Source organism: Chanodichthys erythropterus, chromosome 10 (assembly GCF_024489055.1).
Source record: "Chanodichthys erythropterus isolate Z2021 chromosome 10, ASM2448905v1, whole genome shotgun sequence".
Lineage (NCBI taxonomy): Eukaryota > Metazoa > Chordata > Actinopteri > Cypriniformes > Xenocyprididae > Chanodichthys > Chanodichthys erythropterus.
This window is the reverse complement of record NC_090230.1, coordinates 7737765-7765586: the sequence shown is the minus strand read 5'-3', so window position 1 is coordinate 7765586 and position 27822 is coordinate 7737765. Positions and strand designations below refer to the sequence as shown.

The window sequence follows — 27822 nt, the reverse complement described above, 5'->3', positions numbered from 1 at the left end:
CTTGCAGTCTGTATAATTCATAAACACAACTTCATTCTTTATAAAGCTCTCCAACAGTGTGTAATGTTAGCTTTAGCCACAGAGCATAGCCTCAAACTCACACAGAATCAAACGTAACCATCTAAATAAATACTTTACTCACATAATTCGAAGCATGCATGACGAACATCTTGTAAAGATCCATTTGAGGGTTATATTAGCTGTGTGAACTTTGTAAATGCACTGTAATATAGTCGAGAGCTCGTGGGGCAGAGGAAGCGCATCTCTTAAAGGGGCCGTGCTGAAAAAAAATCAGTGCATAGTTAATGATGCCCCAAAATAGTCAGTTAAAAAAAAAAAAAAAAATCGATGGGGTATTTTGAGCTGAAACTTCACAGACACATTCAGGGGACATCTAGGACTTATATTACATCTTGTAAAAAAACAATCTAGGGCACCTTTAACCCAGACTATTTGACAAGCACTAGAGTCGAGCCCTGACATGTTAAACCAGTGCTAAATCCTGATTTTTAATCGAGATGTTGTCTGACAAAATCACCATACACATAAGATAAAGAAAGTTGCAGTGATTTTGGCTATATGTACATGTAAAATGATCACTCCGGTTAGAAGCAATAGTATCTATTTTATTTGTTCTCTGACAGAGCGCACATCCTCAACTGAATGCGCTGCTCCTCTCAGTCACTCATTGAACAGAGCAGACACAGAGAGAGGTGCGCATGCGGCAGGAAAGCACGACCTCGTGCTCACACGGCAGTACCGGGGAGTCTCAGAAGCTAGATCAGGTTAACAAGTATATTCGTCACAATGCGCTTTCTTGGAGAAAGGTCACAAAAGGGGTCTGAAAAGTCGCTAAGTTGGCAACACTGATTCAACCTTCCATTTCCAGGTCCCAGCCCGCTGCTGTCCGTCCGGAGGCAATTACCAAATGGTTCCGCATGTGTATCACACCAATGTACATATTTTACGACAGCAAATCAAAGTTATTAATTATGAAGGCTATATTCAATATAAAAATGGTATTATTTTCCTTCAAAACTATCTAAAAAATAAAATTTAAATGATTTTTAATGCCTTTTAATGCCATTTAAGGCCTTAATTTTCACAAAATCCATTTAATGACTTTTAATGCTTTTTAATGCCCCGCGGATACCCTGTATAACAGAGAAATTCCTAATAGTAATTCCAATAATTCCAAGTTGCATTAATGTTTCTCTACTAAAACAACGGTTAAACAAAAACAAAAAAAGACCGTACATTCAGAGGTTGCCTAAGTACAATCAACAACCACTATCGCAAACAATGCAGTCGAGATCCATGACAGAACACAGACTGGCTGGATGACACTTTCATTTAAGCACCATACCTTAAATGGAGATCGCTGAACTCCAATACAGCTTTGCTGTATGTCGGTGTTTTCATGATCATGGCACCTCCACAGAGAACACATGCAAATGGTTGCCAGTAGGGATGTCAATTTACACAAATTCATTAGTTCATATTAAAGGTACAATATGTAAAATTTTTGCAGTAAAATATCCAAAAACCACTAGGCTAGTGTTATATATTTTGTCCAGCTGATTACTAACAATATCTCTAATGTTTACAACTACTTGTAAATCATGAGAAAATTCCCATTCTAAACAGTGACACGAGGCAGTGCAGTCGCCTGTCAATGACGTCAGTTAACTTTTTTACCGCCTTTACTGACGTAGAAACCACATGACAACAGTGTCGTGGACAAATGCGGAAGTAGTGTCTAGCGTCCAGCAAACCACTAGCTTGCTTCAAGCAGTTCCTTATTTACTTCTTGCACGTTTTATGGTGGATTGTGTTACTTATTTATGGAACATAATTACAGTTTGCCATCTGCCGCTGGTTCTGTCGACAAGGACAGGTCCCGTAAACTCATGACCGGAAAAGCGGAAGCGACGCCGGCAACTGTGTCATAATAAAAGTCCCGCTGCTCGTGAGGCGTGTGTTGATCAATCGCTCCAGCTCCTCCTTCAGCTCCAGCAACACTCGGTCCTGCTCTGTTTCATACTACAGTAAAGTTAATAATCGCATCCACGAACATGAGTTCTTCCAGACTCCAATCCCTATTCTTTTGCACCGTCCGTTGAAGTTTCCGCTCTAAAACTTGCCGTCATCAAACTACGCCTTTGTTTTGAATAGGCTTCTGGCGGAAAAAAAATATCACAAATTGTACCTTTAAGCAATCGGTTGACAAATGTGTGCTAATGATTAATTGAGAACTGCTCTGATAATTGATAATTTACTCTGAAATAAATCACAATTCACATTCACAAAATATAAGACACCTCTAACTCAGTGAAACTTTCACACGCAGCATCTCATTTAATTACGTCAACACAACAAATGATGCGATAGGCTACTAGTCACAGAATACGCAAAAAACATGTATGACATGTAAAAAAAACATGTAAAAAAATTTGTATGGTCGCCAATGGTGACCTCAGCAAAAAATACCATTCGCAAATTAATATTTTTGGTCGCAAATGCAACCGTTTTAGGCACAGTCTGGAGCACTGCTACAGTATTTCTTCAAAAACAGATTATGGAGACATCCATAATCATTAATCATACACGATCAAAAATCGTGATATCGTACACCGCTATCCAGACCACAAATTTGAAAGATGGTGCTTTCTCATACTGCAACCTCATTTCACCACTCACCCTGTTAAAGTGTGAAATCTCACACCGGCATTGCAAGCGTGGCTAAGCACCCCCTAACTTTAGTGCATAGTGATTGGATATTTACTCATCTCAGCACGTAGACTCGTGGGCACACAAACAGAGCCAATTCGAAGAGAAATAAAATGCACAAAAAAAAAAAATTCACATGCACGTATTGAAGCGTGGATGTTGTACTGAACAATTCAATGTGGCATTAACACTGGAGTAATGCAGTGCTTCCCACAGGTTTGAAATATACTTGCGGTGGTAGCGGGGTGGAAAATCCTATTACCCACGGCACAAAAATGGTCTACTACATGTGAAACAAATAATGTGTGATTTTTAACAGTATTTTTATTTATTGAAATTAATTTTAATTGCATAGCCTACCATTACATTTAATTACATATTAATTTTATGCATTATGCATTGTAAATTATGCAAAATGACAGCATTAAAAATGGTAGAGCTCTCCTCACTATGTCATATAGTGTCTCTCTCAGTAAATGGGACACAGATTTTACTACTAAAATTGATATAATGAATACATGTCAAATAAAGTTCTTAGTCTTTTCTTCCTGTGGGGGAGAGTACAATAATTTTCTGTGAATTAAATAGAAATCATATTAAATACAATTTATTGTGTAACCAAAATACGATAATCCCCAGAAGAAAGAAAAAAAAAAACTTGGCGTGTGACTTAATTATAAACAAGCCCGAAATACACCGGGACTCTTATCTTGAAATGTCTGTACTATTGCAGGCAGATCCTTCAGATGAGAGATAAAATATGCATTCTTACAACCATCTAAAACATATTATATAAAGGCCATAAAGCAGTGGTCTCAAACTGCCTGCCCTCCCCCTCTACCCGGCCCGCAACTGATCTCAAAAATAAAACAATCTGGCCCGCTAAATTAATTATTATTATTATTATTATTATTCTCTTGTTGCTATCTGTCTGATATGCAAAGAAAAAGTCATGTGAATGGGGCCATTCACATATTGCGTCACATAAGCAGCCGCACCGCATTCTCCTTCTTTTGGCTTTCGCTCCAGTGGCGTCTGCTGTTGCTATGCAACCATGAGCCGCGCTCTCAACCGCGTCACTTCTATTATGAGCGTGCTTGCCTAAATTATAGTAAAAGCACTCGACTTTAAGTCACGAGCGTTGATTTAAACCACCGAAACGTGTCCAATGCTACCAGTAAACATTACCGATGCTCAAACGGCATCTTGGACAAATGTGTCTCAGCTGTGTGAATGTTAAAAACTAATAATGTATGTAATAATGAGAGATTTTTATTTTTTGGCAAAATAAAGTTGATATAGCTCCAGTTTTTTGTTCATTTCTGACCCCTCCACGCCACAAGTGTTGCTGGTTTTGTTCCTAAATTACCAGTTTTTTTATTCCATGCACCTTGTTGGATGTGAGAAGTTGCACCAGACTATTGCAATTAATAGTATTATACTAGTAGGCCTAGTATTATATTAGCATATTAGTAGTATTATATTAGTAATAGTATTATATAATTATATTACTCTCTGTAACAATGAGAGAAACACTGCTGTTTACATTTAGTATGGTAAATAAAATATTTATAGTATAGGTAATAATGCAAAAGAAAGTAAATTTTCTGAAATGTTGCGCTTTCTTGCGTTTGAATGTTAATATGGCCCTCCTATGAGGTGTCAATCACAGAAACGGCCCCCCGCCAATTTGAGTTGAGACCCCTGCCATAAAGTATATATTACCATAATTCATGAACTCAACTTCCTTAGCAATCGCTTGGCATAAATGTGCGCTATTCATTGATTGAGAATCACTTTGAAGCAGCCTGAAGCGCTGTTGCGCAACAATGTAGAACGCGCAACAGTGCCGCCTTGTGACTTTGCAACTTGCAGCGCTCTTTGTGAAATATCAGTTCTCAGTTAACAGTACTGCAAACTCAGTTTAAAATGTATTTAACAAAAAGCAAATATTTCCAAACATTACATTTTCTCTTTTCTAAGCTAACACTTCTTCAAAATGTGTGTGTTGAGTGCATATGTGTGCCTGTAGCGTGTGCATGTGTTCGCGTGTGTGCGTCTGCTAGTCGTACCCTCTGTTCACTGTTTCCTGCCAGCTCGTCCTGCAGATCTTTGGCTTTGAGTTCCAGTTTGGTCCTCTGTTTGATCTGCTCCTGTCGCTCTGCGCTCAGCTGTTCTTTCTCCTCCTTCATGGCGGAGATTCGAGACTTCAGCTCCCTCACCACACGTTCCGTCTCCTACAGAGACACAGAGAGAAGTTAGATAAGATGACCCGATGTAAGCTGCTGTATGACGTGTGAAAGCAGTTTTCAGAGCACGTTTTAGTGAATCTTCACATTGCATTACTTTAAGTTAGTGAGGCCAACACATTGGAAGAAAAGTTCATGTGAAATCAAAATTGACCCCATTTACCATCAATGTTCCTGGTCTTATTGTGCTCGATTCATCGGTACATGTTAATCTAAAGGAAAAAAGGATGTTTCTTTTTGAATAATTCTTCCATGAAACATTTTCTGTTGTGTGACTGCACAAGGAGGTAAAAAATAAATTGTAATCTACTAGACTTTTTGCATTTCCTAAAGAAAATGTGGCAAATTTCCATGCACCATCTTGACGTTACACCGTGAAATAGAACGGGGAATCTGTTTACTGACGGGAATTTGACATGCTGCATGTATCCATTGTAGACACGGTGTTACGCTGCTGAGGACGGTTGTCTGGATGAGACATGTAGTTGCAAAACAAGAAACATGAATAAACATCAGTGATTAATGCACTGAGAAGCTCAGTTTACCTCCACTTTGTCTCGAGCATCTTGTTGCGCATCTCGCAGTTGTCTAGATTTGTCTCCACAGGTCTCTCTTTTACTGGACAACTAGAGGAGGGAATCACACCTTCTATAAATTACGATGTTAATCACACATCAGCAACAAAGCATTATAGTGTGTTGAATACTAATTTATTTACTGTCACAACCAAATTAGACTCGAGAAGGTGATGACAAATAAGAACTGGTGTGTGTACCTCGTCCAGTTTTGCCCGGGTCTCGTTGAGCTCCTGGTTGTAGATGGTGTACTCCAGAGCTCTCCTCATTTTGTCCCATTTCTGGTACTGAGCCAGTTCTTCTTTCTCATCCTCCAGAGTGTGCAGACGTTCCTCAATGTACTTCAGCAGCTCATTAATCTTCTCTCGCTTTCCCTCTGCACACAAGAATGAACTGCACGTCACCAATTTTTGACTATTAAAAAAAAAAAAAAAAAAAACAAGAGTAAAGCTTCTACTGCAGTGTGTTCTGCACTGATTTAGTAATTAATTAAAAAGATTTGGTCCACAAAATTGAAAAGATCATAAATGACAACACAATTATATTATATTATATATTATATACTTTGTTCTCAAATTGTTAACATTAACAACATCAGCATTGCGTGACTATCCCTGCGTCTCAAACAGCTCCCTAAGTCGTGAATCAGTATATCATGTAAATGAATGTGGCCGATTCCCTGATCAATGCCCTGACTACTGAAAAAATAATATAATTTTATATTACAATTGTAAAAATACAATACTAATATTTATGACTACCATCTTTTAAACCAACTTTTATTTTGACAGACAACCACATGGAACCTTTAAAGCTCCAGGTCTACTTCATTTCCCTCCTTTCAAAGTTTACTCCTTGGCTGTGAGAGTGGAAAGACACGTTCACTGCGTGCGCACATCTAGTAGAGCTGCATGAATCTCGATAAATTCTTACATCATACATTACCTTTCTCGAGCACAACCAAACACCAGCTACCAAAACACTTGCCGTCTCTTCCCATTTCTTCTATCCACAACCAGCACCATTTATTTTTAAGTCCTTTATCAATTAGGATGTCTTCCCCAGGCTTCATAAACTTACTCTCCATCCTGCGAACTACATTTGCTTGCTGCTCTCCAACATGATGTCTCCGCTCCGGTATCTATGCTTAGTAGGACTTGGTTGCAGCCGGATCTCAACCATCTCAACCCCATTCTACTTCTGATTGGCTAGTAATGTTTGTTTGGTTGAGAGTGAAAGTGGTGTTCCTCTCATACCATTGGTAGGTAAACTCAAACGTGATATCAACAACTTTTTTTTTTCTTTCTTTTTTTTTTAAAATGTAGCCAAACGCAGCACGCAGCAAGCCCTGTGTGTGGTTGAAAAGACAGTTTGTGAAGCTGTTTCATACATGACAACTGCTCTCTCTGGGTCAGCGGCAGCACCAATGCAGATCTGAATGTTCGCTGTGATCGGACTTGTCAAAGGTTTAATAGACACAGGAGAATTGTCATCATTTAGGAATAAGATCGCATGGGTGTTTGAATCAAGATTGCAATCATTTAACAATTAATCGTGCAGTAAAAAAATAAAAAATAAAAAAAACAACTGCAAATATTTTGCCTTTTATTAGAATAAGCAAAGAAATACAGATTGGAAATGATAAATTGCATTTTCACTCTGATCAAACAAATCTGAGTGAAGGATCTACCTGTTTCCTTCATGAGTGAGATACTCTCCTCCTTGCGCTCATCATAGACTCTGGTGCCTGCCACCTCTCTGAGCAGCTTCAGACGCTGAGAGTCCGGTGCTGTCGCCATCTGATTGATCTATTTTAATGTTTGAGACAATGAAATGGGCATAAAGTGAGCAAATTCATTTAAGCCGGGGACACACTTAACTGATTAGTTCACTGTGAAATGAAAATTAGTCCAAGCTTTACTCATCCTCAAGCCATCCTAGGTGTATATGACTTTCTTCTTTCTGATGAACATAATCTGAGAAATATTAATAAATATCCCGACGCAGCCAAGCTTTATAATGGCAATGATAGGCATCAATGAGTATAAGCTGAAGACAGTGCATCAATCCATATCCATCCATCATAAACGTGTACTCCACATGGCTCCGGGGGGTTAATAAAGGCCTTCTGAAGCAAAGCATTTGTGTAAAAAAAATATATCCATATTTAACATGTTATGAAGTAAAATCTAGCTTCTGCCAGACCACCTTCCGTATTCAGTATATGAAGAAAGTGTAAAACTCTTGCAGTTAACAAAGCTTATGCTACTTCCCACACCTTCCCTATTCAACTTACGGAAAAAGAGTAACTGTAGGATGCCAGTTTACACTTTCTTCATAACTTCAATATGGAAGGTGGTCTGGTGGAAGCTAGATAAATATAATTATGGATTTTTTTTTTTATTTTTTTTTTTACACAAATGCATCACTTTGCTTTAGAAGGTCTTTATTAACCCCCCCGAGCCACGTGGAGTACACGTTTATGATGGATGCACTTTTTTCAGCTCATACTCATTGATCCCCATCATTGCCATTATAAAGCTTGGATGCGTCAGGATATTAATTAATATTTCTCAGACTGTGTTCATCACAAAGAAGTCATATCATCACAAAGTCATATACACCTAGGATCGATGGAGGGTGAGTAAATCTTGGGCTAATTTTCATTTCAAAGTGAACTAATCCTTTAACAAGCTGAAACATTGAAACATTCTAAGACTGAACTGAACACACTTACAGACTGGTTCCTTTTACTGGAGCAGACTTTGTCGTAAACGTTTGTGCTCTTCTCTGAATGTCAAAGTCAGACACAGCTACACAATACACTGAACGATTGGCGAGTCACGATGGGCATATATTGCGATAACTCAACTCTACTCGAGATCTTGTACTATAACAAATATGGATGCCGTTATTTATCTGCAGTTCCATTTGTGCAGGGAAAAAAAAAAAAGAAAAATGCGCAGAATACAGTTGAGGTTCTGGCTGGAGAGGCAACGTGGACTTTGCACTCTAAACATGGAATTGGAGGCGAGTAAACTTTGTTAAATTAAGCTATTTTTATGATCACCAGCATCATTCAAATATTAAACGTGTTTAGGTTACTGTTTCTTAAATGGGGGTAATGCATTCTATTTCATGCATCCTGACTTGAGTTGCATTCTCATGCTAAACATTGCCAAAGTTTCAAAACACTAGTTGGACGTATGATGGAGTATTTCTGTGCCTAATCCACTACTTCCAATTTCGGTACAGGATTCAGAGAGGTTTTTTTTCGAGTATGGCCTGTATGACGTCAAAAGAGAGCGGAATTCCTTGTATCGGCACTTCTCCCTGATAAGCGTGCGCGCACACACACACACACACACACACACACACACACACACACACACACACACACACACACACACACACACACACACACACACACACACAGAGCAAGAGCACGCCCATCAACGCGTTTCGTTAGGGATACGGAAGCCAAGAGATTTTTCAACAATGGCTGTGTCCCAATTCAGGGGCTGCACCCTTTGAAGGCTGCATACATCATCGAGACTGTCTCATTTAAGAAAAGTAACCGTTAGATTGCAAAGAAAGAAAGAAATTACAGTATTTTACACCTCACAATGATTTTCAGTCAATTTTATTACAGTTAGTTTTTTTAAATATGACATCCTTGATGAAGTATTCAGCCTTGTGAATGTGACCTCCGGAGGACGCAGCCTCCGAAATGAGATGCAGCTCCAGTAAACAAAGGTGTGTGTTTTTGGTTGTGAGGGAAAGATTACCTTTTTCAGCTTCCCAAAGAACCCATCATTAAGGGAACAGAGAATGAAGTTTGTTTTTCTGGGGCAGCAACAGAGTTGTGTACGTATGTTTGTTTGTTTCCCGGGAATTCAGCGATGAATACTTTGTAAACAAGTCCCAGTTCGGCGGGTGGTGAGTAAAGTTGCATCAGATGTCTGTGTTTTGTTGGCAATCAGCAGGCAAGTGCATATAATGTAAACACGTAAGTTTTTGTTCCCTTTTTATTTATAATGATGTCACAGCTAGCAGACGATCCCCATGCAGAAGCTGCGCACGTTCATGGCTCTTTAGCTCTGCCCACAGCACTGATGGCAGACACGCCTCCAGGATCTCGGCTTTTTTCGGAAAGACTCGGTTTAGCGTATATATCTTTTATAAATATGACAAAACTAAAGACTTTTCTGAGATATGAAGGATGCATTGTTACTCTATATGTACTCAAGATTAACATGAGATTGGCAGAAACTGTGTGTGATACCCCTTTAAATTCTAAGACTAGAATATTTAGAGACAGCACACTGCACCATTCTAAACACTGATTGAATGCAACTGGCTCTGGCTCGGTGTGTTTGGGCATGATCAGTCGTACGTATCAAATTAAATTCGTAATCAGCCTTACAGTCATTAAATGTGTCCCCAGCTTTAGAATGAGTAGCAACAGCATTAACACCACTTTCCTCCCAAGAGTGACATTCTTGTTTGTAAACCACCATTAATGTTAATGAGAGATGCTGTTGTTTGCTACAGTCCAAGAGGGCTGGAAAATAATGTTAAAGCTGCATCTTAAGTAATAGCAATCTTTAAATAAAATTTTGAATAACTGTAAAAACTCATCAAAACACATTTGTGATGTCAAGAGTATCTAGCATACCTTTCCCTGCTTGACAATGTAGTAAGGGTTACTGCGGGAGAAACCAGCACTCTCCAACAGGTTCATCACGTCGTTCTTACTAAAACGCACAGAACACAATACATTCAGCTACAGCTCTAATCATTAGCAGTCTTCTGCTTCACTGATGTGTTATGAGAAATAAACTTACGTGACCATCTTTTTGTCCAAGAAGTACTGGTCTTTCTTTGCTCCGATGACACGCCGCAGAGACACTTCCTCTTTATCGATCTGAGAGAAATGTGGTCATGTTATTCACCTGACTTTATTTCAATGCACTTCTCATCATTTAAAGCCCCGATATTCTTCAAGCAAAATCAAAGAACAAACTGGTGTGACATATGTTTGGAGTTCGTAACAAAATTTTGCTCTGGCATTAAACACCTTTGAAATTCCATTGGTCCAGGCTCTGAGGCTCTACCTTCCATTTCTTCTGTTCAGTCGGTCGAAGAAGAACATCCACAAGTAAAAACATGAACACACTGGAGAGCTGCTTTATAGTGGAAAATGAAGTTGCAATTCTAATGGACTCTATGCATGATCACTTCTGCGTTTTGTCTCAGACAGCTCAGTTACACAGCGCTGGAAGCTGCTGTCGCTATTGGTTAAAGGATTAGTCCACTTTGAAATAAACTTTTCCTGATAATTTACTTACCCCCATGTCATCCAAGACGTTCATGTCTTTCTTTCGTCAGTCGAAAGGAAATGAATGTTTTTGATGAACACATTCCAGGATTATTCTCCTTATAGTGGACTTCAATGGCCTCCAGACGGTTGAAGGTCAAAACGATACCAGGCGAGGAATAAGGGTCTTATCTAGCGAAACGATCGGTCATTTTTGATTTTTTTTTTTAAATGTATATGCTTTATATAAACAAATGATCGCCAGGAACGTACTTCCACTTTCTGCATTCTTCAAAACACTTATGTTGTATGTCCTACGCGTTCCCTATTCAACTTACGGAATGAACACGGTGCCAGTCTAGTTTTTTTCTGTAAGTAGAATAGTGAATGTGTAGGACATACAGCGTAAGCATTTTTGAAGAATGCAGAAAGCGGAAGTACGTTCAAGGCGATCATTTGTGTTTATAAAGCATATACAGTTGTATTTTTTCCGAAAATGACCGATCGTTTCGCTAGATAAGACCCTTATTCCTCGTCTGGTATTGTTTAAAGCCCTTTGAAGCTGCACTGAAACTGTCATTTGGACCTTCTACCGTCTGAAGTCCACTATAAGGAGAATAATCCTGGAATGTTTTCATCAAAAACCTTCATTTTTTTTCGACTGACGAAAGAAAGACATGAACATCTTGGATGACATGGGGCTGAGTAAATTATCAGGAAAAGTTTATTTAAAAGTGGACTAATGCTTTAACTGTGGAGACAGCGCAAAAGAACATGATATTTTACACTCTGTGTTTAAAAGAGCTTCCCCGAATTACTGTGAACGATGTTAATCACATTGTGAGGTAGTCCGCTGTCACTCCAAACAGCAAAGAAGATTCAAATTACATCGATAGGGGTGTGAGGGTGTGTATTCTCTTGCTATATCGCAATGTTTCATCATCTATCTAGTTAACGTGTTTTCGTATATAGTATTCCTTTTGACTGATGTGCTTGTTTATGCAACATATACATTTTTTGGACTATGAATAATAACTATATTATTAAAAATTTCTCAGTTTCCAACAAGAATCAGGTGACGATGAGAGATAAGCGTGAGGGTGATGTTTATTAGGTCAGTGAGGAAGGGAAAAACCACAGTTTAAGATTAGGAGAACACTAATTATTAGCTTAAATCTGAATTAAAAGTTAATTTTATACAGCCATTTATACTGTATCCGACAACACTACTGTACCAGACAGCACACTACTCGCAGCTTCAATTCCTCATGTTCATACACACACACACATTTTATATTATATATATATATATTTAAGCATAAGCATGAGTAAGCATTTCTGTGAACACCAGTCATTATTCAGAAAAATTTGACTGCTGAATATACCTCAGTAAATTCATCAAAATAGTACTTTACATAAACTCCACATTTTTACTTAACTCAGTATATGAAATACCTACTGTATGAGATCAGGCCTAGATATAACAAATTGACTGCCCCACTACCAGTGTCAAAAATTATCTTTTTTATTTATAATAATATTTTATTATTACAGAGCAGTATTTGCCTGGAATTGATTTTAAGGGTCATTTGAGAGTATTATGAGCATTATTTTCTTCTAACCATTTCAAAACATTGCATGACATCCAATTGTGTCAAATAATTCAAACTCATACTAAGGAAGATAAATAGAACGTAAAATATCAAAAGTCAGACTTAAGATTAAAAACTAAGGAATTTACTTTGCTTAATACTTTTTGTTTTTATTTCCCTTTACAGGTGTGTCACCAGCGAGCTATCTGTCCACTCAGTTCTCCAAGTGGCCAAGCTGGATTAGGACTTCGCCAGCACTACCTCCCCTTTGGTCACCACAATCAAGATGTTCAGCGAGGATTTATTGTTAGATTCTGGCTTTGGAAAAGTTCCGGCTGAGAGTATGTTGTCATACCAGCACCAACAATCCACAACATTATTCACCATCAAGATGCCCCATCTCTGCCACTTGTTGGTTACAGCCTTGACCCTTCTGTCTGCTTGTTTGTCCACAGCAAATGTGGAGTTTTTTGGACATACACAACTATGTTGTACAGGAAATGTTTAACACTTTATCAAAATCATTTATATTTACATATTTACATTATCTACATTTGTACACATAAATGCAAATTCTTCCATTCACAATTTCTCTACTAAATATTTTTTTAATCAATATATTGTGCTGTTATTTTGTATTGATTTGAAGAGTATGAACGCACTGAGGAATAGCCAGGGGTATAGAACCTGCGGGAATAAATTAAGTCTGTCTCCAGCGTTTACTCCAATATTTTGCCCATGCTTTTATTAAGGGAATTGTGCTGAAACGAAGTATATGTACTACTAGAATAAAGTAACAGCCCCTTTCGCATGACGAGACAATAATGTTTGGTGAAACTAACATCTTCCATTGTTAATACCTAAACTTTCAGGAAGCAATAACTAGAATGACGTTATATATTTTTATATTTATAACAATACTTATCTAGAAAATATTTGCATAATTATTTTTTGTTGGCTATATGTCAGGAAAGAGTTCTGCCACTAGTACACTTAGCGCTATGTGAAAGAAGTCACTGCCTGAGATTCTACTGGAAATATGCAAGCAGCATTTGTGCATAGAGTCCATTTTTTATGTTTAATACTGTAAAGTTGCTTGCTCTTAATCTATTGTATAAATTGCTGCATTAATAAACATGACGTGACCTTAATGGAATGCCGAATTGCAATGCAAATATATCCACATTGCTACGATCAGATGCTTTCTTAACTGCTGTTTGTTTTCTCACCGCTGTCAGTTTTGTTGTATTTTATTTGAAAGCAAAGTGCACATCACATATTTACAGATTAATTTAAACGTTGCTCTCAACAGTGTGGGTGGCATCAGGATGTTCGCCAACAGTACACTGCTGCAAACATACTCTGAACTTCTTTTTACCCCTAACAAGAACAAAACAGAATTTTGCCATGAGTATATCGGGGCCTTTAGGATAAATTTCTTACCGGCAGCCTGTTGTCAGAGTTGTCGAATATAATTTCCACAAAGGCTGAAATGACTCGAGGACCAGTGCCTTCCTAAAAATTACATGAGAGTACATGGTTTAGCATGGTTAGTGAACATTTTTTAATGTATTAAATAAAAAAAAAATAAATAAATAAAAAAACAGTAATCAATAAAATAATTAATCAATTATCATTAGGGGTGTAACAATACACTTATGTCACGATTCGATACAAATCACGATACTGAACTCACAATACTATCGCAATATTTTAAACCAAAATAAAAGAAGATTTTTTTAATTATTATTACTTTATTATTATTATTATTAAAATAATATTTTTATCAGGACCCACAAGAACCATGGTAAAGTAGTACTCGAGTTGTGACTGCCTGTCTGAGTTGTCAACACTCAACAACTGGAGACGACAAACTTTGACGGAGGCGACCGCCTCATAATTCTCTATGCAGGAAAACCCTGTGTATCTGTAACAATCTCAAGCCTATGGGTTTTAGTCGTAGTTATCACTGAACAAATATGGCTTGTATAACTGATAAAATACATTTTTTATTATAACATGTATTTAAATATCTTCTAACCGTCAGAGCCAATAGCCTCAAATAGCCAATGCTTTGAGGTGTAATGCGGTTGTGCTTCGGGTGGACACTAATTCAGGTCACAACTCTAAGGATCTTTCATAATTAAAAAGTTCTAATTGAAACTGTATAAATAAATGTTAATAAATGTTAAATAAGAGAAAAAAAAAATTACTACACATACAAATGCAAATCTGAAAAAAAAAATGATAAAGAATATATCTGGATAAGGATATCTGTCTTACACAAACGCACCGATTTGCTTCAGAAGGCCTTTATCAATCCACCAGAGCCACGTGGAATACGCTTTATGATCGATGGATACACTTTTTTGGACTCATCCTCCAATCTCTCCCATTATAAAGCTTGAATGAGCCAGGATATATTTTTAATCTATCTCTGATTGTGTTCATCTTAAAGAAGAAAGTCATAGACACCTAGGATGGCTTGAGGGTGAGTAAATTATGGGGTAATTTTCATTTTTGGGTTAACTAACCCTTTAATGCACTATACATATAAGAATAAACCATCTAAAACACTTTGAATAATCATACTACTAAAACTAAATGTTAGGGCTGGACGATTAATCAAAAACAAAATTCAGATCCTCTAACCGACGTAATTTTCCCACGCCAGTCATTTCAGATTTTTAATCCTGTTAATACTTCCCACTTAAAAACATACTACTGACTGTCCAGTCAACACGCAGGTGAACGCCGAGTCAACACACAGAGATGGTGCGCGAGCAGCGAGCCTTGCGCCTTCACGAAACTTTGTCAGTTGTATGTGTTTGCCAGTTTGGACATTCAAGCAATTTAGACGATCAAATTATATTATTATATTGAGCTACTGTGCTCACGGAGCTACATTGCGGCACGAACACTCAGCTGCACAAAACGTGAACATCGCACGCACTGAGAAGAGCAGAAACTATTTGTCAGCACTGTCCTGTGATTTATCACTAAAGTAGCTTAGAAACTCAAAAGTTATTATAGCAAATATTTTTCTACTTTTGAAGGAACTATTTACAAGCCACAGCTTCACAATTAATATATGACTAATTCACACACACAATCACTCGTACTGGTACTGTACTAATTTATCTTTATCTGATTTACAACAAGCAAAATTCTGTGAGAAATGTTATGAACCATAGATAAAATAACTGCTGAAAGTGAGCTGTTATGTCAGATCACTCTTTCAATAGGAAAAAATATCCCATCTTTAAAGTTAAGCATATTTAGTAGGGATGCACCGATGTATCGGCCATCGATATTTATCGACCGATTTTTGCTCAATTTACAACCATCGGCATTTCAGCTATAGGAGGGAAAAGGCTGATATAACAAACCAATGGTTTATAACTTAACTGCGTGAAGGCACTGAGCTGTATAATGACTGTTGCATAATCCTAGCGCTGCTGTCTGTGTTTTAATGCTAATTAAATAACAAAAGATCGTACACAATTCTTGAGTAAATAACTTTTGTAACTTTCATAAGTGTAGCGGACCCCATCCGAATGATGACCAAACCTTTACTGATGTTTTATTAAGTTTATTGCGTCCATTTTCACTCCAAACAAATCACCACAAAAGCTTAACAATACGAGCACAAGAAGTGCGCATTAAACTCTCTCTCTCTCGACGAGAACACCCATCAAAATAAGAGTCCAGCCTTAGTAAAGGAGATTTCATACATATTTAAACTTACAAAATGTATTAAAATGTATACAAAAACAAATTAGAACATTAATCACAATAGTCTGTTACAATAAAGAAGGATTAATATGTATATAATTTATATAGTGAAGAATATGCAGTGCTATTTTACATTTGTTTACTTTATTTCTGTACCTGAAAACTATTAAACCTACCTAAAAAGCAGTTTATTTCATATATTTGTTCTGTTGTATTTATGTTGGCCTGCTGAACGTTAAATGGATCCAAACCATGTTCATTAAAGATTATTTGATGATGTAGCAATAAACCTGCTAGTTTATTTTAATGCAAGTGTTTTTGAACTTTTCTTATTTAAAATATGATCAAAATACTATTTTTAATACCATTTTAATGACAAGATTTCAAATAAGAGAGGAAGTGACAAATATCACCAGCCAATAAGTGTTTGTTAAAATCGGTATCAGCCCCAAAAAAACATATCAGTGCATCCCTAATATTTACAGTACAAACCTTGTAAGTGAACTATGAGGCCAAAAAATTAAAAAAATAAAAAATATTCATTCATTAATTGTAATCGAGGTAAAATGTTCAATTAATCGAGGTTTTGATTTCAGGTCATAATAGTCCAGCCCTACTAAATGTGATCTGATTTAAATGATATTTGCGCTTTCATTTTGAGGAGTCTCCTTCCAGAGCGTATGTGCTTCACATAGTTAATGCAATCACAGTTCTAATCTCAAGAAAGTGTGTCAAAATGACTATTCCCAAACTGTAAATGGTTAGTTCATCCAAAAATTTTAATTCTGCTTTTACTCACTCAAGTTGTTTTCACGCGTCACCCAAGCATTTGAACGTCCGTGTTTACTACACTATGCATGTCGTTGTAAATCTGTTCATCATATAAATCCATCATGTCTCTTCAGAAGACTTGGATTTGGATTAGACCACTCAATTGATTATTTTTATGATGCCTTTATGACATTTTTGGGATATTTTAAGTTTTAGAAGAATGGACTTTAAATGGAGAGACAGAAATATCTACATTTGTGTTTGGAAGTTGAATGAAAATCTTATAGGTTTGAAACGACATGAGGATTAGTACATGATGACAGAATTTATATTGGGGTGAATTAAAGCTGATTTTTGGATAAAACTCTTTATCGAAACATATCGTTTACCTTAACGATACATATTGTCACATTTTTATATCACAATATAATGATGCATTGCAACACCCCTAATTATCACACATAGGTGTTTTTTTGAGTTTTTAAATTACTGAAACAAAACATAATATTACTCACGTGAAGCAGAGCCAGACGTTGCTCTGGTCGAAGATGACTGAATTCATCACTGAGCACAAACTGTATGGCTGATGGTGGAAAAAAAGTGCTCATTCCAAACTATTCACCGGTGTTTTGATACATTAAATTACTTTATTTAAAAAAAAAAAAAAGTAATAATAATAATAATAATAATAATACTTTTACTTACCATAAAAGAAGTTACTCTTTCCTGATCCATTTCTTCCCACTGTGAAATGTGAATTAATTTTTATTAAAAATTGATGAAATTTAAAATTGATTAACTTGTCCTATATTTTACTCAGGTTTTAAAAAATAATTTTAATATTTTAGCATACCTATGACATTGTGTTTGGAGCTGAAGGGGTCAACCACAGTCTGATCTCTGTAGCTGCGAAACCCCTGAATAATAACCTGAAAGACATATTTCACAAAATATTATATTAAATATAAGTCAACATAGCGTTAGAGTAATACAGCCTATTAAAATAATTTACATTCATATATGCTGAAAGTAAAGCCTGCTCTCAAGTAAGAGTGGAATCTAAACAAAAACAGAGATATGTTTGTGTACAACAGCACTTACATAATACGTTATGGAGTATAAGTATACATAAGAATTAAGTCCATCTTCTACTAGCTGTTTGCTCACATCTGATGGGCAGCAGCAAATAAAAGTAATTTTTTAATACGAGATGTTAAATATAAATATGACATAACATATTTTATTGCAATGTTTGGGGGTTTTGACAGCTAATGCTAAAGCTAATGCTAACTTCATTGAAGGCCATGCAGTCGGCAAAACTTACAACCCAACATGCTCAAAATTAGGAAAGTGTATTTTTATGCATATTTGACATTTAGAAATGTAAATAAGTAGGTTAATATCATGATTCAACATATATCATAATTTTACACGCAGCGCGTGAGTCGCATCTCAGTCACTTACCTGTTTAATGTACATGGCGGTTTATGAGTCGGTTTATGCACAAAACTCTCCTCAGAAGCCCGCAGAACAAAGCTGAATTAAACACCCTCCTCCTCAGAGAGAAGAAGGGCTGGAGTGAAGATATATATGTGTGCACACTGGATAAATTTGTACGATATTTACTCTTCTGAACGATCAAATTTTATTTTCCCTCCCCTCACGAATGAGACATAACAATCAAAATGGCGATAGAGGCGGGACGAACGGACGAGTCCACTTGACTTTTTAGGGGAACTGTAAATTATTGTGTAAAACAAATGTTTAAAGGAACAGTAAATGGGTCGCACGGACTTGATATAATCAAGACAAAATAATTATATTTTTAATAGTTGGATGTTTAACTAACTACTTGCTTTACGTTGGTCACATATCTATTTCATCTGTAGCGCTAACCCCTATTTCTGTAAAATTAGTTTAGTCCAACGAGGTAGAGATTGGGCGCCAAGACAGCTGCTTTTGAGTGGAGCATGTCATGATCAATACCAATCATTGGACTGCTTTTCGTGTTTATTTTAAGTCCTTTTTTTATTATTTCATTTCATTTTATTTATTTCACCAAGAGAAAAGTATGGGAGCCCTTTTCTGCCACATAAAAAAAAAAGATCATCATGCTTGGTAATCATAATTATGACATAAGTCATCGAAATTATAAAATTCAAAGTAAAAATTGTCACACTAAATTGAAATTATGGCATTAAAAAGTCAGAATTATTACATTTTAAACCATAATATGAGATGAAAATATGACAAAAGTCGAAATTATGATTTAAAATGTCAAATTATGAGAAAAAGTCAAAATTATGACAAACTCATAATTATGACAGAATTAATCATTTCAACTTTTATCTCATAATGTCTGTTTATTAATTTCATAATTATGACTTGATCAGTATAAATTAGACTTTATATCTCATTTATGACATTTTTATGTCATAATTTAGATTTGGTATCTCATAATAACAGTATGTCATAATTATAGCTTTTTACCAAAGCATGATTTTTCTTCCCTATGTGGCGGAAATGGGCTTCCATAGGGAAAAGTAAAATATATACTGCTATTTGCACATGAGTGCATGGAAATAATTCAACATATTTCTTTCACATATCCTGCATAACTGAACTGCTGCTCCATATGAAAATAAGGTAATTTATTCTGGGTTACTGCACTAAAATTTTATAATACACACCTAATCCCCATGAAATTAGCATTAGCCTACAATGTTTCTCATCTGAATTCCGTCAGATTTGGTGAACAGATTTGTGTGCCTGCGTGTGGAACTTTCATGAAACCCAGCAAGTCTTTTTTTATTTTATTTTTTCAAATAATGCTCTATTATTTTAATATTGCGTCACAAAAGCCTTTATTGAAAACTAGTTTTGTTGAGATGTATTTTTATAATGCACTTTCAAAGAGTTTTGCGCACCATGACTTTGTGTAATCTGCAAGTGTGCGTCCTGTTTTTTTTAAATAAATTTGCGTTGTGTGGTGTAAAAAGGGGCTTATGTTCCACTTAAGGTATAGTTTTATTTTGTTAACAACTGTTTATTGAATTTTTATATATTATATATATATATATATATATATATATATATATATATATATATATATATATATATATATATATATATATATATGCATGCTGCAGTATTTGACACAGCAGAGGTCACTGTTGTGTCTTTTTTACTTTGGAATATATTTGTGAGGGCAAACATAAATACCTCTTTGAAGGCAGTTTGATTGCTGGTTCAGAGCCAGAGCCTAGTTTCAAATCCCAAAGCACCAGCTCTGAACCAGGAAAAGTGGTTCGTAAGTAGCACCAAAACATTGCTGGTCTAGAAGTAAGAACCGCCTGAGTCAGGGGCTGGGGTTACCGTGACCAACAAGACGAACAGAAACTTGTGACCGCCATTTTTGAAATAGCTGATAATAGAGCTAATAGCAGCTCGATTGTAATCTCCATCTATACAAATTACAGCAATCTGCACGAACGCATTTGATTCTCAGTGTTTGGATCCTGATGTAGGTTTGCAAAGCAATGACATCAAGTGTAACGCAACATCCACCATTGTTGATGGTGTGTTTATGCTTGGCCAAAGACTATAGAATAACTTAAAGGGGCTTTGGTTTGGTGCTGCCGCACTAGCGTTGCTGGGAAAGATGAGACATACAGTGATGTAAGACATGGCTCTGTGGTGGCTTTCTAGCCCATAGAAAGGCAAACCAGTTCTTAGACTGAAACGCTTGAAAATTTTAAGCCCGATTTGCAACCCCCACCGATCTGGGGGGTTGTGGCTCGATTCGAGGCTTTTCGCAACCAACTTTTTGTCCAAAAAATCTGCAATTTCATTACAATTATTTTACTGTTCCTGATCGTGTCGGAGCCCACACAATCCCAAAACGTAAATATTTGATATTTATTGACTCTTGATCTGCCTCTGATGCGATACCAACCGGATGTTGCGTGCTTGGCAGCCACAAACATGCCAAGAAAGTGAAGTATTGAGAAAGAAAATCACCCATATTCTTTTTTTCTGTTTTTCTTCCCGTAACACAAAACTCACGCCAGGAGAACCAGTTGACAACGCCAATCGTCCTCCATTTCTTCTAAAGTCACGTTTGATCTCGCAAGTCTCCGTGAGATCCTTGTCTCACTGTGAAAATGTTTCTACAATCGACGTATGGTCTCGCTATCCGGACGAATCATCTAGTGTGTGCATTTGGAGCATTATAATGCTAAAAATTGGTTGAAACTAACCTTATATCTGTGGTCTCCCACAGTTTTAAAATCAGTTAAGATTTGAAAATCGTCTAGTGTGTTGCCAGCCTCAGAGGGCTTGCCAGTTGAACCAACTCAAAGCAGGCAATAGCACTATCTCTGAACTAGCACCCAGTGCTAGTTTCAGCTGGTGGAAAAGGGGTATTATATAGGCCTAACTGTCAATGACAATGGCATGGGGTGGTATGGGGTGTTGACTTTCTGCACTGGTTTTGGGGGAATATCTGCAGAATGTGTTTAAAACGTGTAAAATATCTGTTGTTAAATATGTAAATCAAACCTACTAATAGTAAACTGACACCATGAACAAAATTTACACTGTAAAAATGTTTATTAACAGATCCACAATTCATAAAAAAGAAACTGTTTAAAAAAAATAATTTAATTTGCCCAGCTAGGCGCTGTTGATATAGGCAGAACATCATCGAGCTAAGGCAGGTATTGCAGTGTAATCATTGTGCAGTGGTTTTCTCTAAGGCAAACAAAATCAAAAAAGCAAACACTGTCTTCCATGATTTTTTTTTTTTTTTTTTTTTTTAAATATGAAAACATTTTTATTCCCTGTGATAGTCCATTGCTTTGTTCTGTTCGCCCGTCCTTTATTTTTCAAGTACACTGAGACTGCAGTGAGTCGGCAGCCCTTTTAAGGCAGCGCAGTTATTGGACTCAGTTTGAACTGGTGAACCGATGGTTGGATGGGCATTGGTGTCAGGAAGGAGGTAGGGAAGGTGAAAACCGAGGATTTGAAGTTCTCGGTTTTGAGTTTGAAGTCACCACTAAAGAAGGTGGGTGTCTCCTGAGCGGCAGGAGTAACAGATGGAGGCGTGGAAGAAACCACCTCCGACTCGAACTGCAGTAGTTGACCCATGAAGCTAAAATTGGGCGAGATGATGGCACGCCGCTGTCTGATGACATCAAAAGCCTGCTCCAGCTGCAGCCGTTGGGTTTTCATGATGTATGCCATGCAGATGGTGGGAGAACGAGAGATTCCAGCCTCGCAGTGGACCAGCACTTTACCTCCCTCTTCTTTCACATGTTCTGTGGAGAGAAAAGAAAAGAAAAATCATTACAAAAGCTCTTGAAATAACAGCATATGAGTCACTAAAAATACTGGCTGTCTTTTTTAAATCAAGCTTCAAGTCAGACTTTATTTATAAAGTCAGAAAAGCTTATGGGAAAAAAAAGAAAGGAATATAAATAAAAATAGCTCCACCAAATTAAATAATAAGAGCAATAATAGCAATTAAATAATAATAGCAAATACTGTTTTCAAACAAGTTTCCCAAATCAAGCCCCTCATCTGCCATTGGTTACTCAAACAAATAGCCACACCTCAAACGTATGCCATTGGTTAAGCCAGTGCTGTTATGGGCTGGTCAGAATGCTCAAACAAACAAAGCAATGTTTTGAAAGCGCCAAAAACAAAAAATGTTCAGACTTTTGGGTAAATCATCCTACGAATATACTCTGTCCATTATCGCTTGGATAATTCATTTCCTCCCTGGCTCTTTTTTATCATAATGTCATATAAATTTCATTTCCACCCTGAAGGTTCTGTGTCTTATCCATATATTCACACACTCGCACCATTATGGAAAGCTTAGAATGCGTATTGCTTTCTAATTTAATACAGCTAAGCAGATTCCAGACTTATCTCTCTCAATGATACACACACTCACACACCGGGAAGTGCTGTGCATGTTATGCGAGATCTCTCACTGCTGGTCTCTTTAAAACAAAACCTGCTGGTGTGAATCACGCCCGAAGCCCATCTGGAGCAGAGCGGGGCCGAGCTGTGGGCGTCATAATGACTATCACACTCGCTAATGCACCTAAATATTACCACACACTCATTAGCCGACGCTTTCGATGGATTATTCTTTCATTTTAATGTTATAGCTTTCCTGAGAGAGACCAAATTATATCATGGTCTCTTAAGTATTATTGTCTATATTCAGGTAAATGTAAAATAAATTTTGCTATATTCGGAAATGTGGGACACATAAGTCTGTGTTCTTGAATGACAGGATGACATGGTTAAAGCCCCACCGGAGGAACTGAAATATGAATACAGGTCACACAGGGAGCTTTAGTTTAGGACAATTAAGATATTTTGTATTGTGTCCAATATTTCACTCATTAATGTAATGCATTCTGACAATCGATTCTTATTAGTTTTGCATTGCTGTAATACAGTATACAGTAAAACTATACTGTAATACAATGATTGTTTATTCAAATTTGCAAAAAATCAAAGGCATTATCATTATTATTATGCATACATATTACATAATTATATATATATATATATATATATATATATATATATATATATATATATATATATATATATATATATATATATATACCATTTTAAGTACAATTTAAGTATATTATATATCATTTAATATATTATACATTATTATGGTGAACCTGGACATGAATCGCCCATAGATGCCCATAAATTGCCCATGAAATCAAAATTGACAATTCTTGTTATTATTTTATGGAATATTACACTATTTATTATGAATTATCTACAGGTGTACTTTATTTTTTTTATTCTGGTGCCCTCATAATCTTTCATCAAAATTACTTCCCCTCCCTCTTGCATTGCCATCTCTTCTCTGACGATGTGTTTACTGGCGCGAGGGCGGGGCATCCTGTCACTCACATGAGATCCACCAATAGCAAACCACAACCATCCAAACAATTACTGATGGACAAAATCAAGTCCAGCCCTACGTATTTTCTTGTTAGAGAAGCCATTTCACTCGTATCACAATAAGGAAGAAAAGACTATCGCAAATTCTATTTAATTCCAATTTTAAACACTGTCTAATCATTGTGTAAACACATTTACCTGATAATCTATTCATGTATGCCACACACACCTAACACCACTAATCATCGACTCATCCACTGACACACTGGCCACGCCTATGATACGTAAGATGTTGGAGTCTAACCCGTGACTCAGAGTAACATGTCCTTTTTTATCTGTATATGTTTCCTCTCATTTGTTTTTGTAGGAGTTGCTATTAATTGCATTTTTCCAGAACACAAGTAACATGGAAGTGTAAATAAAGGTGCAGTCAGGTCGGATTATGGAAATTATGTGTTAGTAAGGCAGAGGAAGTCTTATTTTTAAATGACCTGAAATAAGCTGCCCTATCTATAGGACAGTGCTGAGTTCTGGGAATGGTTTTAGGCATACGTATGAAGTTTACATAACATTAAAGATGTTGACTATATATATATAAATTAAATGATATATATTTATAGAACATACACAATATTTACCAATAAAATCTATGGCTTCCTGGAAGTGTGAGCTGATGTCTGCTGTGTGACTGTCCTCCACGGGGATCCATTTGTAGTCAAACTGTCCTTTGGCGGGCCGAGAGTCCCTGCGTGAGACATTCAGCAGCGCTGTTATGCGGAGGTCACTGAGATAGTCCTGTCTACAGGCGTGATAGGCACTGCCCAGGTACAGGAAAGGCAAGATCTCCACCGGCCGTCCCTGAAGAATGACAATAATAATACACAGATATCAGAACCGAAACTCTCAGGGAAGACGGACTGACCAACAGGTGGTGTAGAGGCACTGTTTGAATAGCATGACCAAAGGTCAGACATAAAAGGACCTTCAGGTCCGCTGGGTGTCTTTGAACGCTTTTAAAGGTGACTCTTGTGTAGATGGATGGTTGTCAACAGCCATAATAGCCTCACATATATTACACAGATCATTATCATTGACCACATGGCCTGTTCTCTGTATTTTTACTCATATTTGAGGGGGAGCTGTTGCAGAAACCCCCACAGTTAAGGGGAAGTGGTTTCGGTGGAAGTGGCTTAAAATGAGGAAACAACAGCTTGCTTTCTTTCTTCTCTCTTACCTGATCATAGTCGGGTTTGTGGTGAGAACCCAATTTGTCACAGTGACTGCTGACGACTCTTTCACTTTTGTCTTCACTCAGGTCCGCAGACTTGGTTTCAGTGCAAAGCTCGGGGTAATGGGAATGGAAGTTCTCAAAGCCTCCTGCAATGAGAAATGTGGTGTTATTATGAGTTGTCTTTTAAATCAAGGATTGTTGAGTCGTTCGCCTTATCAAGAGCTTCACGTGTAGCAGTTCAATCTGATCAGAGTGTGAGGCAAAAAGCAAATCCCACCAACAGAGGGAGAGTGTTCATGAGCTCTTTTCTTTCATCAAAATATCCTCGTTTAAACTGCACGTTTATAAGCCAATTTGAAAATCCATGTACATTTGAATGCATATCATTGGAAGGAGTAGTAATATGGTATGGTATAGCTATAAATATTACTGTGTTGGTTCTCATTCTTCCCTCTCTGACTCATCCGTCCTTTGACGCACATCGAGAATTTATCTCTTGAAAACCAGACAAAAGCATGATGTGCTCTGTCAAACTAAATAAAACTATTAATTCAACAGCATAAAAGTGAATGTTAAACTTCAATGTAAATTTATAAGTGTTATATAGGCCTATATAATAAGATGTATCATTTAAATTTCAGTTCACATTCACTTTCATTATTATTTATTACATATAATATTATTATATAAATACATTTATATGTAATTATTTTTAATACATTTATTATTACATTATATGTAATATTTAGGCTAAAAGTTTAATTTAAAGAAATAGCATTATATATATATATATATATATATATATATATATATATATAAATATATATATATATAGATATATATCATCCAAAATGTATATATTAGTTTCATTATTAAAATGTAATTCTTTTGTATAATTCTTTCCGTACAATTCAGAGCATTTTTAAGAATTATAAAATATTTTTTATTAGGCTAACTTGTTTTCCTTGTCCTGACATCGTCAGTCTAAATGTGTACATAAAAAATAAAAGAGAGCTTAACATATTTGAACACAGAAAACTTTAAACAAAACGACGAACATTCTTCACTCACCTTTTAGGAAGCAGATGCTCGCGCTACTCGCCAAGTGTGACAAAGTATTAATGACTATCTGAGCAATACTGTCTTTTTTCAGTTTTTGTAAATGAGGTGTGCGGTCATCCAGAGCCACGACCGCGGAGATGCTGCCCTCCCGGAGCCGAAACAAAGCTTCCTCGTCCGGAATAACGAACTGTAGAGGTACCGGACCTCCGCGGGACCTCCGGACCACCACTGAATTCAAGTTCACATTAACGGAGCCTCTGATGCTAGAGCTGGAGAAGGAGAAGTACGGTCTACAGTCCACAATAAGACAACTTCCACACTCCTTCCGTATGATCTTCCTCAGGCGTCGGCAGTCAATACTTGAGACCTTCATGTTGAAGCGATAAAGTGAAATGTGGAGGACTGCTGTTATAAGTGATGTGAATTTTTCAGGGGTGTAGGTTGCCTACTAAACCCTGCGTACTGTGCCTGAGTCTACATTTCCTCCAAGGGGATTCCGTCGGATCGGTTTTATATGAATGAAACCTCCGGCGTTTGACGTCACGAACCATATATGGACACACCGACACGAGAGCGCGCCCACATTCTGTTGACTAAACCCGCCCTTGAAAGTGTGATAGAAGCGAATTCTGAACATTTAAATCATCAGTTCATCACGGCACTGCACATATTGTGTCATTTACTTGTCATTCCATTTTCCTTTAAATAAACTTGAAAATATGAGGTAGGCTATGTGGGCTTATGCGCCAATTCACATCAAGACCTGCGGAATAACTATAAAGATATCTTTGACCATAGGCTATTATCGTTCACGCTAATAAGCTGTCAATGTTTTTATAGTTTATTAGCTGGGAATTAATCGTTTTGAAAGTGATTAAACCGATCTTCTTCTGTTGTGTCTTTAGTTGTGGTGTGGACTTCCCCTATTCTCATATAATTAGAACCATTTTTGGTGTGAATTGCCCTTTTAACTATATTAGCATCCACACGTTCTGTTTAAAGAGTTAGTTCACCCAAAAATGAAAATTCTGTCATTTATTACTCACCCTCATGCCATTCCACACCCGTAAGACCTTCGTTAATCTTCGGAACACAAATTAAGATATTTTGTTGAAATCCAATGGCTCAGTGAGGCCTTCATAGCCAGCAATGACATTTCCTCTCTCAAGATCCATAAAGGTACTAAAAACATATTTAAATCAGTTCATGAGAGTACAGTGCTTCAATATTAATATTATAAAGCGTCGAGAATATTTTTAGTGTGCCAAAAAACAAAACAAAATAATGACTTATTTAGTGATGGCTGATTTCAAAACACTGCTTCAGGAAGCTTCGGAGCGTTATGAATCATTGTATCGAATACTGATTCGGATCGCGTGTCAAACCGCCAAACTGCTGAAATCCCGTGACTTTGGCGCTCCGAACTGCTGATTCAACACGCCGATTCATTACACTCTGAAGCTTCCTGAAGCAGTGTTTTGACATCTGCCATCACTATATAAGTCGTTTTTTTTTTTTTTTTGGGCGCACCACAAATATTCTCGTTGCTTTAGAATATTAATACTGAACCACTGTACTCACATGAACTGATTTAAATATGTTTTTAGTACAT

The 27822-nt window shown here is 36.8% G+C and overlaps 2 protein-coding genes across 2 annotated transcripts in view; both read right to left on the bottom strand.

Moving 5' to 3' along the window:
- The window catches only part of smc3 (structural maintenance of chromosomes 3), a 34525-nt gene extending 15898 nt beyond the window's left edge, over nt 1-18627 (bottom strand). Inside the window, exons 1-11 of the mRNA XM_067395921.1 lie at nt 18437-18627; nt 17826-17901; nt 17678-17716; nt 17488-17555; nt 13910-13981; nt 10402-10481; nt 10233-10311; nt 7245-7362; nt 5755-5930; nt 5525-5605; nt 4803-4967 (exon numbers count right to left, since the gene is read on the bottom strand). Coding sequence (XP_067252022.1) covers nt 4803-4967; nt 5525-5605; nt 5755-5930; nt 7245-7362; nt 10233-10311; nt 10402-10481; nt 13910-13981; nt 17488-17555; nt 17678-17716; nt 17826-17901; nt 18437-18451 — 969 coding nt within the window. The 5' untranslated portion in view covers nt 18452-18627. The remainder of the gene's footprint in view (nt 1-4802; nt 4968-5524; nt 5606-5754; nt 5931-7244; nt 7363-10232; nt 10312-10401; nt 10482-13909; nt 13982-17487; nt 17556-17677; nt 17717-17825; nt 17902-18436) is intronic.
- A 2951-nt stretch (nt 18628-21578) lies between these two features.
- Nucleotides 21579-26682, bottom strand: dusp5 (dual specificity phosphatase 5). The gene is made up of 4 exons (XM_067398533.1): nt 26220-26682; nt 25152-25294; nt 24556-24775; nt 21579-22290 (listed from the first exon to the last, which is right to left on the bottom strand). The coding sequence occupies exons 1-4, from the start codon at nt 26581-26583 to the stop codon at nt 21896-21898; spliced, it is 1122 nt and encodes a 373-aa protein (XP_067254634.1). The 5' UTR covers nt 26584-26682; the 3' UTR covers nt 21579-21895.
- Nucleotides 26683-27822: the final 1140 nt, after the last annotated feature.